This window comes from Schistocerca piceifrons, chromosome 11, assembly GCF_021461385.2.
Source record: "Schistocerca piceifrons isolate TAMUIC-IGC-003096 chromosome 11, iqSchPice1.1, whole genome shotgun sequence".
NCBI classification, from domain to species: Eukaryota; Metazoa; Arthropoda; class Insecta; order Orthoptera; family Acrididae; genus Schistocerca; species Schistocerca piceifrons.
This window is the reverse complement of record NC_060148.1, coordinates 115,200,730-115,217,709: the sequence shown is the minus strand read 5'-3', so window position 1 is coordinate 115,217,709 and position 16,980 is coordinate 115,200,730. Positions and strand designations below refer to the sequence as shown.

Sequence of the window (16,980 nt, the reverse complement as noted above, 5' to 3'; positions counted from 1 at the left end):
ATACTATGATCCCTGAGGCAACCTCTACTTAATCATACAGCAATGAGGTACCACCTGAAAGCCATTCATATTACTGTGGAGAATGACCTTTTTACTACTGTTCTTAAAATATGAGACGAACCAACTGGAGCAACTACTCTTAATCCATAAAGGCCCAACATCTGCAGTAGTATTTCGTGAGAAACACAATCACACACCTCAGTTAAATCAAAGAATATGCATAGTGCTCACAGCCTCTTATCTGGTTCATCCAGTGCCTTACCAAGAAAAGGTAATGTAGCATTTTCAGTCCTTAAATATCTACTGAGACCAAACTTTAGATTGCACAGCAAATTATGTCAACTTAAATGATCAATTATCATTATATCAACAGCCTTTTCAATAACTTTTTCAGATATCAATGGCATAGAAATAATTCAGACATTGTCTGAATTATCCCTTTCTCCTTTATTTTAAATCAGTTTCGCTGCTGAGTACTTTAATATTTCAGGAAACTGACCATGTCTAAATGAAAAATCTCAAAGGCGGCTAAGAACTGGGCAAACATTTGCAGCATAGTGCTTAGGTATCCAGCTACTTACCCAATCATATCCATGAGAATCCATACTCTTCATAAATTTAATTATTGACTCAGTATTACAGATGTGTACTTCAGGCAGCAGTCTTTAAAAGGCATTTTCTAAGAGAGTTACGCGATCCCCTGTAGAAAATACGTTTTACTTGATTTACCTACTATATTCATAAAGTAATTGTTAAATACTGTGCAAATATCTAGCTTATGAGTAATTAAACCTTTTCATCACATGTTGTTGTTATGGTCTTCAGTCTGAAGACTTGTTTGATGTTACCCTCTTCATATCCGAGTAACTACTGCAGCCTAAATCCTTCTCAATCTCCTTACTGTATTGATTCCTTGGTCTCCCTCTACGATTTTTACCCTCCAAGGTTACCTCTGGTACAAAATTGGTGATCTCCTGATGTCTCAGAATGTGTCCTACCAACCGATGCCTTCTTCTATTCAAGTTATGCATTAAATTTCTTTTCTCCCCAAATTCTATTCAGTACCTCCTAATTAGTCATGTGATCTATCCATCTAATCTTCAGCATTCTTCTGCCCACCACATTTCAAAATCTTCTATTCTCTTCTTGTCTTCAGTGTTTATTGTCTACTTTTCCCTTTTATACATGGCTACACTCCATACAAATATATTCAGTAAAGACATCCTGACGCTTAAATCTATATTCAGCGTTAACAAATTTCTCTTATTCAGAGATGCTTTCCTTGTCAGTCTACATTTTATATCCTCTGTACTTCAGCCGTCATCAGTTACTTTGCTTTTCAAATGGCAAAACCTATCTACTGCTTTAAGTGTCTTGTTTCCTAATCTAATTCCCTTGGTATCACCCAATTAAATTCAACTACATTCCATTATTCTCGTTCTGCCTTTGTTGATGTTCATCTTATGTGGTCCTTTCAAGACACTGTCCATTTTGTTAAACTGCTCTTTCAAATCATTTGCTGTCTCTGATAGAATTACAATGTAATCGACAAATCTCAAAGTTTTTATTTCTTCTCCCTGGATCTTATTTCACATGCCAAATTTTTCTTTTGTTTCCTTTACTGGTTACTGAGTGTACAGATTGAATAACACTGGGGATAGACTACAACCCAGTCTTACTGCTTCTCGGTCACTGCTTCCAGTTTCTGTACTATTAAACTGCGGTGCAACATATTGTCATCTCAGTTGTGTGACTGGATTCGTAATTTCCTATCAGAAAGGTCACAATTCAAAATAACTGATGGAAAGTCATCGAGTAAAACAGAAGTAATACTGTTGTTCCCTGGGGAAGTGTTATAGGCATTCTGTCATTCTTCATCTACATAAACTATTTAGGAGACAATCTAAGCAGTCCTGCTAGAATGTTTACAGATGATGCTATTATTTGGCATCAAATAATATCACCAGATGATCAAAACGAATTGTAAAATGATTCAGAAAAGGTATCTGCGTGATGCAAAAAGTGTCAATTGACTCTAAATCATGAAGAGTGTGACGTCAGTCACATGAGCACTAAAAACAATCTGCTGAATTCAGTTACAAAATAAATCACACAAATCTAAAGGCTGTAAACTCAATTAAATACGTAGCGATTAAATTAATAAAGACTTATACTGAAACGCTCACATAGATAAAATTGTGGGGAAAGCAAACCAAAGACTGTGATTTATTGGCACAGCACTTAGAAAATTTAACAGATTGACTAAAGAGACTGCTTACACTACGCCTGTCCGTCCTCGTCTGGAGTGCTGCTGTGCAGTGTAGGATCCGCATCAGACAAGACTGATGGAAGACATCAAAAAAGTTCAAAGAAAGGCAGCTAGTTTTGTATTATCGCGAAACAGGGGAGAGAGTGCCAAGGATAATCGAACTGGGGTGGCAAATTCAATCACCAACTTTCTCCTCAGAGACCGAAAATATTTTGCTGGCGCCCATCTACATAGGGAGAAAATGATTATCATAACAAAGTAAGAGAAATCAGAGCTCACATGGAAAGGCTTAATTGTTCATTTTTCCCGCGCAGTGTTCGAGTGTGAAACTGTAGAGATGTTGGCTTAAAGGTGATTCAATGAACCCTCTGCCATGCTCTTAATTGTGAATTGCGGAGTAATCATGAAGATGTAGATGTAGACTACAGTATAACGTGTTCAGGCATAGAACTGTAAAATGGCGGTGGAAGCTGCTTTTTCATTCGCTCCTGCTTGAAGTACCGAATTACACAGTTCACTTCAGATCAAGAAAATGGCAACAATTGATTTCCTTACCAATCTTGTTATGCAGATGGCTCAAGATCATAGTCAACAGTTCAAAATAATCCAAACAGACCTGTAGGCAGACTGACAGAGGCATTTCCTGTAACATTTATCATGCACAAGCAAAAAATGTGCCTCCCGTGTATGTCATGTTTGTTCCTCAAAATCAAAGAAAGAAAGCGAGAAAGCATCTCGCACGTTGTCAGTGCGAACAGTCCTGTGTGGGGTAATGTATGGAACCCTGTTTTAAAATATTCCGTACCAAAAAGCAATATGATTCCATGTAGAGAGTGCTATTGTATTTAAATACGGTATTCAGCGCTGATTATTATGCGTTTGAACTCATTTACTCTCCTTATATAAATATATGACTTTTTTAATTTTACGAAAACAATGTCAGGAATAATAATAAAATTTGTCCACATAATACGAGACTGGATTTTGTTCATAGTTGCATATCAATGAAGACAAAATGGGCATAAAATCGTGTTAATTTTGCATTTGTATGTTCAGTATTTTCCAAGATATGAAGTTCGTACACAGATAAAATTGCCTGCATTCTGCAGGAATGGACGAAAATAGGACCGGTACTTAGAGTTTTAAGTAATGGGCTTTGACACGAAGTCATTTAAAGGTAATAAGATCGACGGAGAACAGGTGTTGCATGAGCATTGCAAAGCTCAGTGTCGATCACGGATGGTGAGGGCAATGGATGTACTCCACCATGGGACTGGCTGGTATTGAAAGAGGTCCATCAATTCTAGGACAGCAATGCTGGCGGCGTGAATAATAGTGTAGGACATGTCATGGACGACTTCATTAATACAATCTGACAAAGAGGGGGTAAACAAGACCTTGTAACGTCCCTTAGCAAAAGACATATTTTGTAGTAAACAGAAAATATTGTGCATCGTATTCTGTTATTGTATGGAATTATGTACTTTTTTTTATTATTATTTATTTTAGATAATATCTGTGTCGGCGAGTACTGAAACCGCACAGACGATAAATATCATACACAGATGAAAAACATCACTAATATAAATAATACAGCATGAACATTAATTTCTTTGTCTTCCTCTTGGAGTTATGGGAGTAAGATAGCCTGTGTCGCAGTTGTACATGCTAACGTAGTCTTCTTTTGTCATGGTTAATTGATGTACGCCATTACGTACTCATTTTTAAAAAAGGTGTGTATTGTAGATAAGTTAACATATTTGAATGTTTTGAATAGAGTTATTTAATGAAACCTTGCATTATTATTTGTAGTAGCTTGCTTAAATTATTATCCCATCCTTTTAAGACATTTTCAGTTATTTAAATATTATCCGTGGTGCAGAGCTGCGCTACGAACGAACAAGCCGCTGCCGCGGCGCATTCAAACTGTATTAAAAGAAATCGATCATACCGCAAAGAAGCGGGAAGGTAATAGTGAAATAAAATCATCTCTTTCAGCTTCCGGACTTGCAGAGCAGAGCAGCAGATTTTATGATGTGTTTTGCAGGTTGACACGGGCTGCTGATAATATATTGCTAACAGTACAAAAGAGATAATTTACCTTCGTAACATAATAGGAATTTTGTTGTGCTTAGTTCTGGTCTGGCAAACCTTATAGTGAAAACGTATTTTTCTCCGACAATAGTCTCATGTTCTTGTGCTAGTCGTGGTAATTATTGGTGTTTTACGCTTAACAAAAATCCACTGCAAAATGTTGAACAATCTTTGCGAACTGTAACATCAGTATTTCATAACAAAGTAATTTTCATTTTCAATAACTATAAAGTAGGGAAGATATGTTGGTTTTTTATAGTGAGTTACAGTAACCAAAAATGTTCCTTTATTAGAAAGCCAGATACAGAACAATAAGAACCCAATATATTCTGTTTTGTTGAAAATTAATGATAATAAAGAAATTCTTGGCACAGCATTACTAAAAGGTATTTCGCGGCTCTTTTCGTATATGCGTTATTACGAGAGCAATAACAGAAACAAAACCAAAATAAATAGAAAAGAGTATATATATATATATTTCACGAAAAAAACGCTAAATTGTCGCCCAAAAACGCGGGGCCCGAATTTGCAGTGGCCACGAAAATAAAAATACTTTATGTACTTTCTTTCAGTGTTTATTGTTATATATATGTATGTATTTAGTGATAAATGTGTGTATGTGTATCATGATTAATGCTATGTATTATTGAATGTACAAAAATTTTTCATGAAAAACCGCACCACTGCAAGCAAGTTAGAGGAAACGATCCTGATAGTACTGAGAAACTGTAACGACTACATAATCCGGGGGCAGCCAAACCCCGAGATCAGGTAAATAAAAGGTAAGACTACAGTGTAGTTGTCCTGTTTGTAGAAGCTTAACTCCAGTGAAGTGATCTCATATCGCTAGTGGTGTGTAGTTTGATGTTAGTGTTTATGACAGGACAAAGTTGATTGTAGATAGTAAATTTTTAGTGTGCAGTGTATTGTAGATAAACTAACATATTTTGTGTGCAAGTGAAAAAACTGTCAGGTCTTGTGTTCGAGTAGGTAATTTATGAATATGGTTAAATTGCGTAGTCAACGTCCGAGCAATATGGATACTGAGGAACAGCCATTAGTTAGTGCAGGAAATGTAGAAATGGGTGCATTAAGCAGTACAAGTACTCTCTTTGAGGATATACCATGCGAAAATGTGGGGGCAGGGGCACAGGAAGTGGTACCACCGCCCACCAGTGCTCAAGGAGAGGTAGATAAAGAAATAGCACCACCCCCAGAAAAGCAGGAACCAGAGAGTGGTAATCTGCCTGGTGGGTATTCACTTCAGGCGATATTAGAGCGCGTGCTGGATTACCAGGCAAAATTTGCGCAACAACAAGCTGAAAAAGACGAAAAAATTGAAATCTTTCTCGCACAGCAAGCCGAGACAGATCGCCAGCAAGCTGAGCGAGATCGCCGGCAAGCTGAGCGAGATCGCCAATTAACAGAAAATTTACTTGCCCAGCAAGCTGAGCGAGATCGCCAGCAAGCTGAGCGAGATCGTCAATTAACAGAAAATTTACTTGCACAGCAAGCTGAGCGAGATCGCCAGCAAGCTGAGCGGGACCAGCAACTTGTGCAGTCGTTAGAAAATATGAAAAAAGAGATTGCCTGTATGAAACAGAATTATGAGTCGATACCTAAGGCTGTGCAGGAGTTGACGGTACAGGTCAACAACCTGCAAGTAGCAAACACTAACAGGGTAGACGAAATAGGTGTCTTAGCCAACCGAGTAGAAAAGCTAGAAATAGATTCCACACAGCTTGTAGAGCAGAAGTGGAATGAACAAGCGACTAAAATTGAAACCGAATTCAACTCATGGCTAGAAGCGAAGGAGAGTGAGATTGACAAAAATATTAATTCTAAGGTACAAGCAGCCATAGCGGATAGAGATTCCGAATCGTTCAATACCGCAGTAAATAGTCAGGTACAGAACGATGTGCAAACCATTAAACAAATACTCAGTGAGGATATTCCGCAGTGGCAAGTGAATATTAACAAACGGATATCCGACTTGGAAAAGGGTTTAGCACAAAGTAGCAAACATCTTGAACACGAAACTATGTCGCCAACAGCCAATGTTTTTGGCAACGCACAAACTTATACGCGACGCAACAATGGTGAATCTTTAGGCGATAATGCGAAGAGCTGTAGCTTCGGTTCGGAGCACACAGCCTATGTCCCAGGAGCAAACCAGTATAGCCCAAAAATATTAGTTGAAGAAAGTTTGATAAAAAATAGGCAGTTTCAAACGTTTACTACTGAACGGAAGTCAGTACACCCAGTAGTATTCATAAAAAGCTTTAAAAATATCTTGCCTAGTGTGTGGAACGAAGTACAGAAAATTCAATACGTAATGTCATACATTCAGGGTGATGCAGCATTGTGGGCTACGGAAGTAGCAGACAGCTGCATGACATACGAACAGTTCGAGAGGGCATTTTTGTCGAAATACTGGTCGCCTTGTATACAAGAGCGGCTAAGAAAAGAAGTATACAATCCCGAACCGTACTCACCCCGTCTTGGGAATCTGAGACGGTATTTCGAGAAGTACATAAACAAAACGCGTTACTGGGACGAGCCGATCTCACCAAGAGACATAATAAGACTTCTAAAATCACATTTACCCATTCATATCAAAGAGAAATTAATACACGTACCAGAAAGCGACATGGAACATTTCCTGTCTGTTCTAGATTCAATAGACTTAATCCAGGAAGACGCAAAAGCAGCGTGTGATCACTCGCGGAATAATGGATCAGGGTGTAAACATGACAGAAATAATAGTGCACAAAACCACAACCATGGAAATGGTGGGGGTGGTAACAAGCGGCAAGAGCATTCGCAAAATTGTAATAATGGTAGAAGTCAGAACGGGTATGGGCAGCCGTCCCATAACAAAAAGCGTCGATTTGACGACCGGTACGATTCCGGATTGCCAGGGACCAACCGCTGGAAAAATGCGCGAGGTCAGTGGCACAGCAATTACAATGACGGTATTCGTAATTGGAATCAGAATCAGCGACCAAGCCCAGAGCGGCAGGGTAATGACCGGTACGATAACAACAGACCACCACTGCAGAACGCGCCTATTGCGCAGTCGTGGCGGCCCACAAACCAAAGCGTAAACATAGTAGAGGTCGCGGATAATAGCCGTCCAAGTACCTCGCAAGCAAGCCATCCAACAAACTAGAATCGGCCTCGATATGCTCTCCATCGCTGGCCGAGGGGTGGAGTGAGAGCAACACGAATAACAATAGTATCCCTGGAATACATATGCTGCGATACAACGACGGTATCAGTATGGATAAAGATCTGCTGACCGAACCGCATGAATGTAAGAAAGATAGCAATGAAAATGTGCAAGCCATAATAGAAGCGAAAATCAATGATGTTGCAGTGAATATAATCATTGACACAGGTGCCTCAGTGAGTGTAATGAGTACAGAGTTGTTTAAAGCGCTAGGGAAGGGACGTAGTATACCGACTTTCCCGGTTAATAATTGCAAGGTGTCTGGAGCTATAAGTGCACAGAGCCAGTTAGTTAAGCACCAGGTGCAGGTGGAGATTTGTAAGGAGGGCGAAGCCATAGTGAGCTCGTTCCTCATTGTTAAAGGGTTAAAGGTGGCCTGCATTCTGGGAGTAGATTTTCTCCGTGAGAGGGACGCAGTGATCGACCTCTCCTCGGGAAAACTAAGTATAGTTAATAAAGGTAGGAGGATTGAGTTGTCTATGATGAAATCGAAGGAGGTACTTGTGACATGCTGCAATCGAATTAATATCAAAGGTAGGAACCCCTGGGTACTACACTTTAATGATTATTCACCTGTGACGGATCTCTATTATCCGAATATAGGAGATAGAAATTTTGAACCAAATGTTGATGAATTTCGAACCAAAGTACAGGAATCTGAAAGTTTAAGCAACATACAAAAGCAACAGTTGACGCAGCTGTTATCGGAATATACCATGGTATTTACCGACCGACCAGGAATAGTCAAAGGGTACCACTATCACATAGAGGTGATGCCTAACAAAACATACTGTCGCGCATCTTACTCCATCCCTTGGTCGAGGAGGGAAGTAGTGGCTAAAGAGATTCGGAAGATGTTGCCACACGAATGTAGCTATTTGTTAGCACATCCCCAGACGGGGAAAATAAAAGGACTGTATCCACGTAAAGATGTAAAGTTATTTATTCAGTGACATGTCTGATGTAAATAGTAGTGGTAAGAAGATTTCAATTGTGTTTTAGAGTATAAGTATGTTAGTTTTAAGAAAGAATTTATGTATAGTTACAATTTTGAGGAAGGAGAATCAGTAAACTGAGCAATAATATGCAAATGGAAGACTTTGTTTACAGACAGTTAGTGTCATTAAAATACTACATACTCTTCAAGCAATGAATAATCTTTTGTTGATAAAATAATGATTAATTTCTTGAATCATTTTGTAGTAAGTAAGTACAATTAATGATGAAATCTCATATAAATATGTAGCAGATGTAATTGTGTTAGAATTAAGGAACCCTGAGAGAGAGTCTATACTAGCCAAAAATTGACTTTGTAGTACGAAATAATTATGTGACGTAATGTTTACTGCCAATAGTGATCTGAGAAAGACACTGGAGCAGAATCCAATAAAAAACAAAACCGTTCCGTGTAACCTATGCTTTGTATGTATGAATGCTTCAATTGAAGCCTGTGTACTTGGTACACGTTCTTGAATATTAATTACGCGGTACGCGAATCAAGTTACACGGAAACTACACTGTAGTCCTGTAGGACGGACCGTTAAAAATAATACTAGTACTAAATGAAGTATTTATTGAACAGTACGCCCAAGTCAAGCTGTCATGCACATGGTAAAATCTGTTTGCTAGATGGGTGATAACGTGGCAAGCTACACTAAAAGAGGAAAAGAAAGCTATGTACAAAAAAAATCACACACCTTTAAATAATTACAAAAAAGCAATATATGCCTAGTAATAGTATTAAAAGTGTGTAATGAGAAGGTAACACAATGGACTCAATGTAGATGAGAGTGATTATGCTAAGAACAGTTGTTATGCATTAAAAATAAACGGTGTGCATAAACAATCTAGGAAAGGACGGAATATTGTGTGTAGTAGGGACAGAAAATGACTGTTGTATCTGCACCAATATAGACGTCGGTATAAGTTAAGTGTTGAGTGACTAACTGTCATAGTGCAGTGCTCAACGAACAGTACACTGTGAGTAAAACCGGTAGTTAGTGATCCGTTCGGAGTCGATTCAAACAAACATCGCTCGACGGAGACATTTAGTATGTGTGTACCGAAATATTTTCGCGTGTTGAAAGATGCTCTGGCAGTGTATCAACCGTGAGAACAAGTGAAAGTGTGTAGTACAATGTGCGTGTGACGAACCCTGAATACCAGTGTCACAATGCCACAAGAAACCTGTTATCACGCCAAAACATCCTGTGCATACCAGCGAAGCGACGGCGTAATGAACAATAAACGCTTTTAACCAAAGTGCATTTTCTTCCACAGCTAATAAGTTGTATCCTTAAAGACAGTACACCGTTGTGGAATATTTGTTTCATGCGTTACGACGGGGAGCCATGCGGAGAAGCAGAGACGGGTGCCGTGCCGCCAGCCAGCCGGTCGCAGGAAACTACTGCAACACGCCGACATTGGTGAATGGTTCGGCGCGGTTCGCGACTGCTCGGGCGCCACCGCAGCACGCCGTCGATGTTGCTGCTAGCAGGTCGTCGACCTCAGCGGTCGTTGGCACGCCGCGCCCCAGACGACGTTACGCAACAATTGCTTCGCGCCGCCCGCTCCGTACGACATTGTTGACGTTCAACCGAACATTACCAACTACGTTGTTCATGTACTAATATGAAAATGATTTATTGAACACGAAATTACGTGACAAACATTTTTTTTTGCTGAGTATAACTCAAAACATTCACTTGTTCGATGATATATGTCATATGTTTTCGTCATATTAGTGACACAAACTGACACGAATGCCATACAATGGTAGAACATTCGTCGTGAGTAAGTGTAGAGACAATCCATTACATTGCTATCGAACTGTTTAATGATTGACCTTAATTGTGACACAGAACACAAATGTGAAAAAGTGTAGAAGGTACATTTTTAATAGAGAGACTAAAAGGTTTGACATTTTGACATAAATAATCATTGTTATCTGTGAACATTGGATAAAGTCCACCCTTGTTTAATGAACAAAACCGTGTGTTAAGACAAACCAGGCGAGATGACCATGGCTCCGGCGCAGTTTTCCCAGGTTTTCTGATCGCACGTAGCCCAAATGGGGGAGCCAGAAAACTGTAATGACCCTGGGACTAGGTTTACGGTCACCTCGCAAAGTGTGAAAAACTATAAAAAATGTAATTAAAACTATAATGTAAAAGAAGTGAACAGTGAATATTCAAAACAAGGTGATAGACAATGACAAAACGGACGTTAGTGGCAGCATATTGCCGAACATTCTTAACGTTAGTCATTTGCTGCCAGGGGGCATTGTAACGTCCCTTAGCAAAAGACATATTTTGTAGTAAACAGAAAATATTGTGCATCGTATTCTGTTATTGTATGGAATTATGTACTTTTTTTTATTATTATTTATTTTAGATAATATCTGTGTCGGCGAGTACTGAAACTGCACAGACGATAAATATCATACACAGATGAAAAACATCACTAGTATAAATAATACAGCATGAACATTAATTTCTTTGTCTTCCTCTTGGAGTTACGGGAGTAAGATAGTCTGTGTTGCAGTTGTACATGCTAACGTAGTCTTCTTTTGTCATGGTTAATCGATGTACGCCATTACGTACTCATTTTTAAAAAAGGTGTGTATTGTAGATAAGTTAACATATTTGAATGTTTTGAATAGAGTTATTTAATGAAACCTTGCATTATTATTTGTAGTAGCTTGCTTAAATTATTATCCCATCCTTTTAAGACATTTTCAGTTATTTAAATATTATCCGTGGTGCAGAGCTGCGCTACGAACGAACAAGCCGCTGCCGCGGCGTATTCGAACTGTATTAAAAGAAATCGATCATACCGCAAAGAAGCGGGAAGGTAATAGTGAAATAAAATCATCTCTTTCAGCTTCCGGACTTGCAGAGCAGAGCAGCAGATTTTATGATGTGTTTTGCAGGTTGACGCGGGCTGCTGATAATATATTGCTAACAGTACAAAAGAGATAATTTACCTTCGTAACATAATAGGAATTTTGTTGTGCTTAGTTCTGGTCTGGCAAACCTTATAGTGAAAACGTATTTTTCTCCGACAATAGTCTCATGTTCTTGTGCTAGTCGTGGTAATTATTGGTGTTTTACGCTTAACAAAAATCCACTGCAAAATGTTGAACAATCTTTGCGAACTGTAACATCAGTATTTCATAACAAAGTAATTTTCATTTTCAATAACTATAAAGTAGGGAAGATATGTTGGTTTTTTATAGTGAGTTACAGTAACAAAAATGTTCCTTTAATAGAAAGCCAGATACAGAACAATAAGAACCCAATATATTCTGTTTTGTTGAAAATTAATGATTATAAAGAAATTCTAGGCACAGCATTACTAAAAGGTATTTCGCGGTTCTTTTCGTACATGCGTTATTACGAGAGCAATAACAAAAACAAAACCAAAATAAATAGAAAAGAGTATATATATATATTTCACGAAAAAAAACGCGAAAACCTGAGAGGTACATAGAAGCCAATCAGCGTGATGGAAAGCCCAGAAGTAAGGAAGCAGGAAGGAGTGGCTTGTCAGAAGGGAGAAAGAGATTACAAATGGTGACTACAGGGTCCGAGTGGACCTGGAAAGCAACAGCTTCCAATGTAGCATGAAGGGGGACCATGCACTAACATCTGCATGGACCAGTGTGCAAATGCCACCAGAAGCCCTCTATGGTCCAACCGATTCTGACAGAAAGCACAGAACCCACAAATGATGAGTGAGCATCAGTAAAATCAGGTTCCTGGAGAACAATACAAGCTGTGTGGTAGATGGAAATAAGGGCTTGCAACACCACAAGGCGACAGTACTATGTGTTAAAAGTCCATTGAATAAGTACAGAATGGGGATCCAAATGGAGATGAACTGGCCATACCTGATCACACCACCAGGTCATCACACATCGCCAACAAAGATGAGATGACATCCATAAAGAAGAGGTCAGAATCAGGTTGCAAGAGGGGACTCGGCACCCCCATGTGCACCGAAAGGGCCTCGTCCTGGGACTTACGTTTTTTCTTCTTCTTCTCTTTCATAGGACAAGGAGAGCTGGGCCCAAAGAGAGAGAGTGAGAGAGGGAGAGAGACTGAGAGAGAGAGAGAGAGAGAGAGAGAGAGAGAAACAGTAGGCTTCAGTAAGACCTGTATCTGAGAGAGAGAGAGAGAGAGAGAGAGAGAAACAGTAGGCTTCAGTAAGACCTGTATCTGAGAGAGAGAGAGAGAGAGAGAGAAACAGTAGGCTTCAGTAAGACCTGTATCTGAGAAAGAGTGGGAGATTTTAGGATGCACAGACTGCACGTGCTGTGGCCACCATGTGGCAGCAAGCCTACCATCTTGGAGGTGCCATGGGGAGAGGACCTGGTAGGAGGCCCTTTCACTGGCAGGCGCTGAAGAAGAGGGACACTTCTCTGGCAGGTAGAGGGCCCCCAGAGGGGTGGGTGACAGAATTGCAAGAGAGGCAGAGAGAGGGAGAGTGTGAGACTGGCATATGGAAGAGAGAAAGAGAGGGGGGGAGGACTTAAAAGAGGCAAAGTTAGAGGTCATAAATACAGGGTGGAGATGGTCATATTTATGATGAGCCTCAGTGTAGACTAATTGATCGAGGGAATAGTACTCCTGTATCTGTTTTTCCCTCTTATAAACGAGAAATCCAGCAAGCACAGAGAATGATGGTCATGATTATTAATGTACATGGTCAGTAAAACACAGGGGCTTCCCTCACAGTGTGAGTATCCACATTAACCACATAGAGCGTCTGCTATACAGCAGGAAAGCATGTGCCTGAAATGCAAACACCAAAAACACATGGGTTTCAGAATGTAAGGCTTCATGTCATACTGATAAATCATAACCTTGACTTTCTGTGGGAGGGCATCCCCCTCCAATAACAAAGGAATGGCACCAATATCGATGCACTGACCTTTCAGCCTTTCTGAACATGTCAAACAAAATGGATGCCTCACTATTCCAGACTGGTCGGGGTACCTCATTGGTTTGAAAGATGAGGTCGTTATCAAAAATGACTTCCTGAACCATAGTCAAAGACTGATTAGGAATAATTCACACCATGATGCCGTCAAGATGGTCACAGGCATGAAGGGCTGCAGACTGGGTGGCAGAACAAATTTTGATCATCAGTGATCTCTACTGCATTATTCTCAGAGAGTTCAATTTGCTAAAATAGTCTTCTGTAATTTCCATGAAAAATAATGTCTTAGTGGCAATGAAAGTGTCCCCATCAAGTGCCAGGACCGCCTGGTGCAGGTAGCGGGGGTAAGGGTTTCACTTCAAGCCAGGAGCCTGGCCCTTCTATCAGGGGATAGCCAGGGAAAGGTAGGCTGCAGGGTCATAAGAAGCAGCATTAACAGATACATTCCCGACGAAAGAGATGGTCACATGAGAATAGCCAGTTTTTTGGAGCTTAATGGATTTTATGCACAAAGCTTCCACCGTGATACTGACTACACTGATTAGGGGCTCTCCATGAGTGCCACCTAGTCACAGCAAAGGCCATCTGGCATAATGCCATGCTGGGAATTCTGATACTCAAGGATGACAGGCAATCACTCATAACCATATATGGGGAGGTAGAGCTCAGGTATCAGAAGTGAAATCCCTGTGTTGGCAGGAGGCTCTCCCAAAAAGGTATGCAACGACCTCAGCATACTGACTGGCTACCATGATAATATACATGGTGAAGCACGTAAAACTTGCACCATAAATATTGCAGAAATGGAAAGTGGTAGTCATTTGCAGTTTTCACAAAATGGACTGGTTGTCAGGTGCTTTTATTGTTACCCAATAAATAGATTATAGAAAGTATATTTTTTGTGTGAAAATACTCTTTTATAAATGGAACAGAGCCTACTGACATTAACAAACTAAAATTAGGGTAAATTAGAATTTCAGGAGTGTCTGTTGCAGGATTCTAGTGCAAGTCATTTACGAAAGATTGTATTTTGAAAATTTTCCACGCTAATACTTGTTTGTGGCATTCAACCTGCATAGTTGCTTGGCACAATGTTATGTTTGTGTACATTGTGTCTGTGTGTTCCTTGAGTGCACTGAAACATGCTAGCCAGTTAGTGTGTGACAGGCTGAGCAAAAATGTTCAAATGTGTGTGAAACCTATGGGACTTAACTGCTAAGGTCATTAGTCCTAAGCTTACGCACTACTTAACCTAAATTATCCTAAGGACTAACACACACACCCATGCCCAAGGGAGGAATTGAACCTCTGCTGGGACCAGCCGCACAGCCCATGACTGCAGCGCCTGAGACCACTTGGCTGATCCCGTGTGGCACAGGCTAAGCAGTAGGTCGTGAGTGGATGAAGGGACTTTACCAATGCAGGAAAAAACCAGCATGCTCATGATGTACATAGAGTGTAGAAAGAATGCAGGTCATTCTTGTACGATGTATGTGGCAAAATATACTAATAGATGTCAACCATCTTGGCAATTATTTATCAACCTCTTCAACTTGTTACATGGAAGTGATAGTTTAACAACTAGACAACGTAGCAGAAGGAAACATGTGATGACAGAAGTGTATAAAATTAATGTTCTTGCTGCTGTTGCAGTTGCTCCAGATGTTATTTCTCACACAATCTCACATGGAAGTGGCATGAGTCAGAAAGTGTCTTACACATTCTCCATCAACAAAGGTACCATCCCCATCACCCCTTTCTCCATCAAGAGCTGCATGGAAACGAGTATGCGAATTGTCTTAACTTCTGTACATCGGCATTCAGACACGATAATCCAGATCTATCATGTTTTTTGTTTAGTGATGAAGTCACTTTTACCAAACATGGCCTGGTAAACAGCTGAAACATGCACTGTTGCTCTGTTGAGAATACCCATTGGCTTCATCAGGCAGAATATCAACATTCATGGAACTGTAAATGTGTGGTGTGGGATAGTGACCATACTAGGCCTGTTTTTCATAGATCAAACATTGAACTTGCCAAAGTATTGCAGCCTCCTAATAGACCATCTTCCATGGATATTAGAAGACTTTCCTCTGCAGAGTAGGAGGAACCTGTGGTACCAACATGATGGGTGTCCAGCCCATAGTGCATTAAGTACTACAGTATGTCTTCACAAACTGCTTCCAAATAGTCGGATTAGACACAGAGGACCTCTATCTTGGCTGGCCTGTTCCCTGTATTTCGAGCCTGCAGACGTTTTTCTGTGGGGAACTTTGAAGATACTGTCTACAAGGACATCCTAACTACATCCAATGATATGCAGTGGTGTATTACAACAGTTTGCTCAGGTTTCTCCACTGAGATGCTAGCATGTGTGCAACAGTCATTCCACATCAGACTGGAAGCGTGTATTGCCGCTACCAGTGGTCACTTTTAACTCAACCACAGATGGTCAGCTGTCTCATCATCGGTCAAAAACCACATAACTTATGCATGCACTTGTGTTATTCTTCAGTGTGTGCTGTCACAGGTATTGCACAATTGTTGATGTGGGAGCTTTTCAAAACACGATATCTCGTGAATGACTCACACTACAGTTCTGCAACAAACACCACTGACATTCTAATTTATCCCACTTTTAGTTTGTTAATTTCAATAGGCACTGTTACATTTTAAAAAGTATATGTTTCCACAAAAAGTACACTTTCTAAGTATTATTAAAATCTGCTAATCAGTTCACATATGGACCCCTGACTACCCATCCATTCTGTGGAAAACCGAACATCAATAGCACTTTCCATTTCCACAATATTTGTGGCGCAAGTTTTAGGTGATGCACCCTGTACTGAATATTAAAGGACAAAGGCTTGGAAGAAAAGATGGAAGAGGCGGTAATGTCACAGGCTGAAGTTGCTAAGTAAGTTGTTCTTCCCACGCTGGCTCACACTATTTAGACAAACTTTGGGAAAAAAGAGGAACAAGATCCTAACAGAGAGCGGAAACAAGGCAGATAGCCAGGCTAGTGTAAGCATGGACACCAAGAGGGGAAAGAGGGGTCAGAGGGGAGGGAGAGGAAAGAGGAGAAGGAGTGGCAGAGGGGAAGGAGGGAGGGGCAGAGAGGAAGGGAATGCAGCATGGCATGGAAAGAAAAGCTGCAACAGCTTGGGGCCCTGTGTGCCACACACAAACTCATGAAAGAGTGATGAGCCCCCTGGGTGGGGGGCGGCTGGTGGGGGGGGGGGGGGGGGGGGGAAGATGAACAACTTCAGGTACACTGAAACATTGAATACAATGCTTCAAATTAGACCCATGACGTTTTCAGACTGGTGGGCACAAGCATCTCATCTACACACAACATAGCAATCATTTTGTGATTCGTTCAACTGTGGCAAATTTCTTAATAGAAAATGTATTCAAAACAATTTGAAAAATTTTTGAT

At 40.3% G+C, this 16,980-nt stretch overlaps 1 protein-coding gene across 1 annotated transcript in view; it reads left to right on the top strand.

Moving 5' to 3' along the window:
- Positions 1 to 5,399: 5,399 nt before the first annotated feature.
- Positions 5,400 to 16,980, top strand: part of LOC124719777 (uncharacterized abhydrolase domain-containing protein DDB_G0269086-like) — a 53,645-nt gene continuing 42,064 nt past the window's right edge. Inside the window, exon 1 of the mRNA XM_047244975.1 lies at positions 5,400 to 6,209. Coding sequence (XP_047100931.1) covers positions 5,400 to 6,209 — 810 coding nt within the window. The remainder of the gene's footprint in view (positions 6,210 to 16,980) is intronic.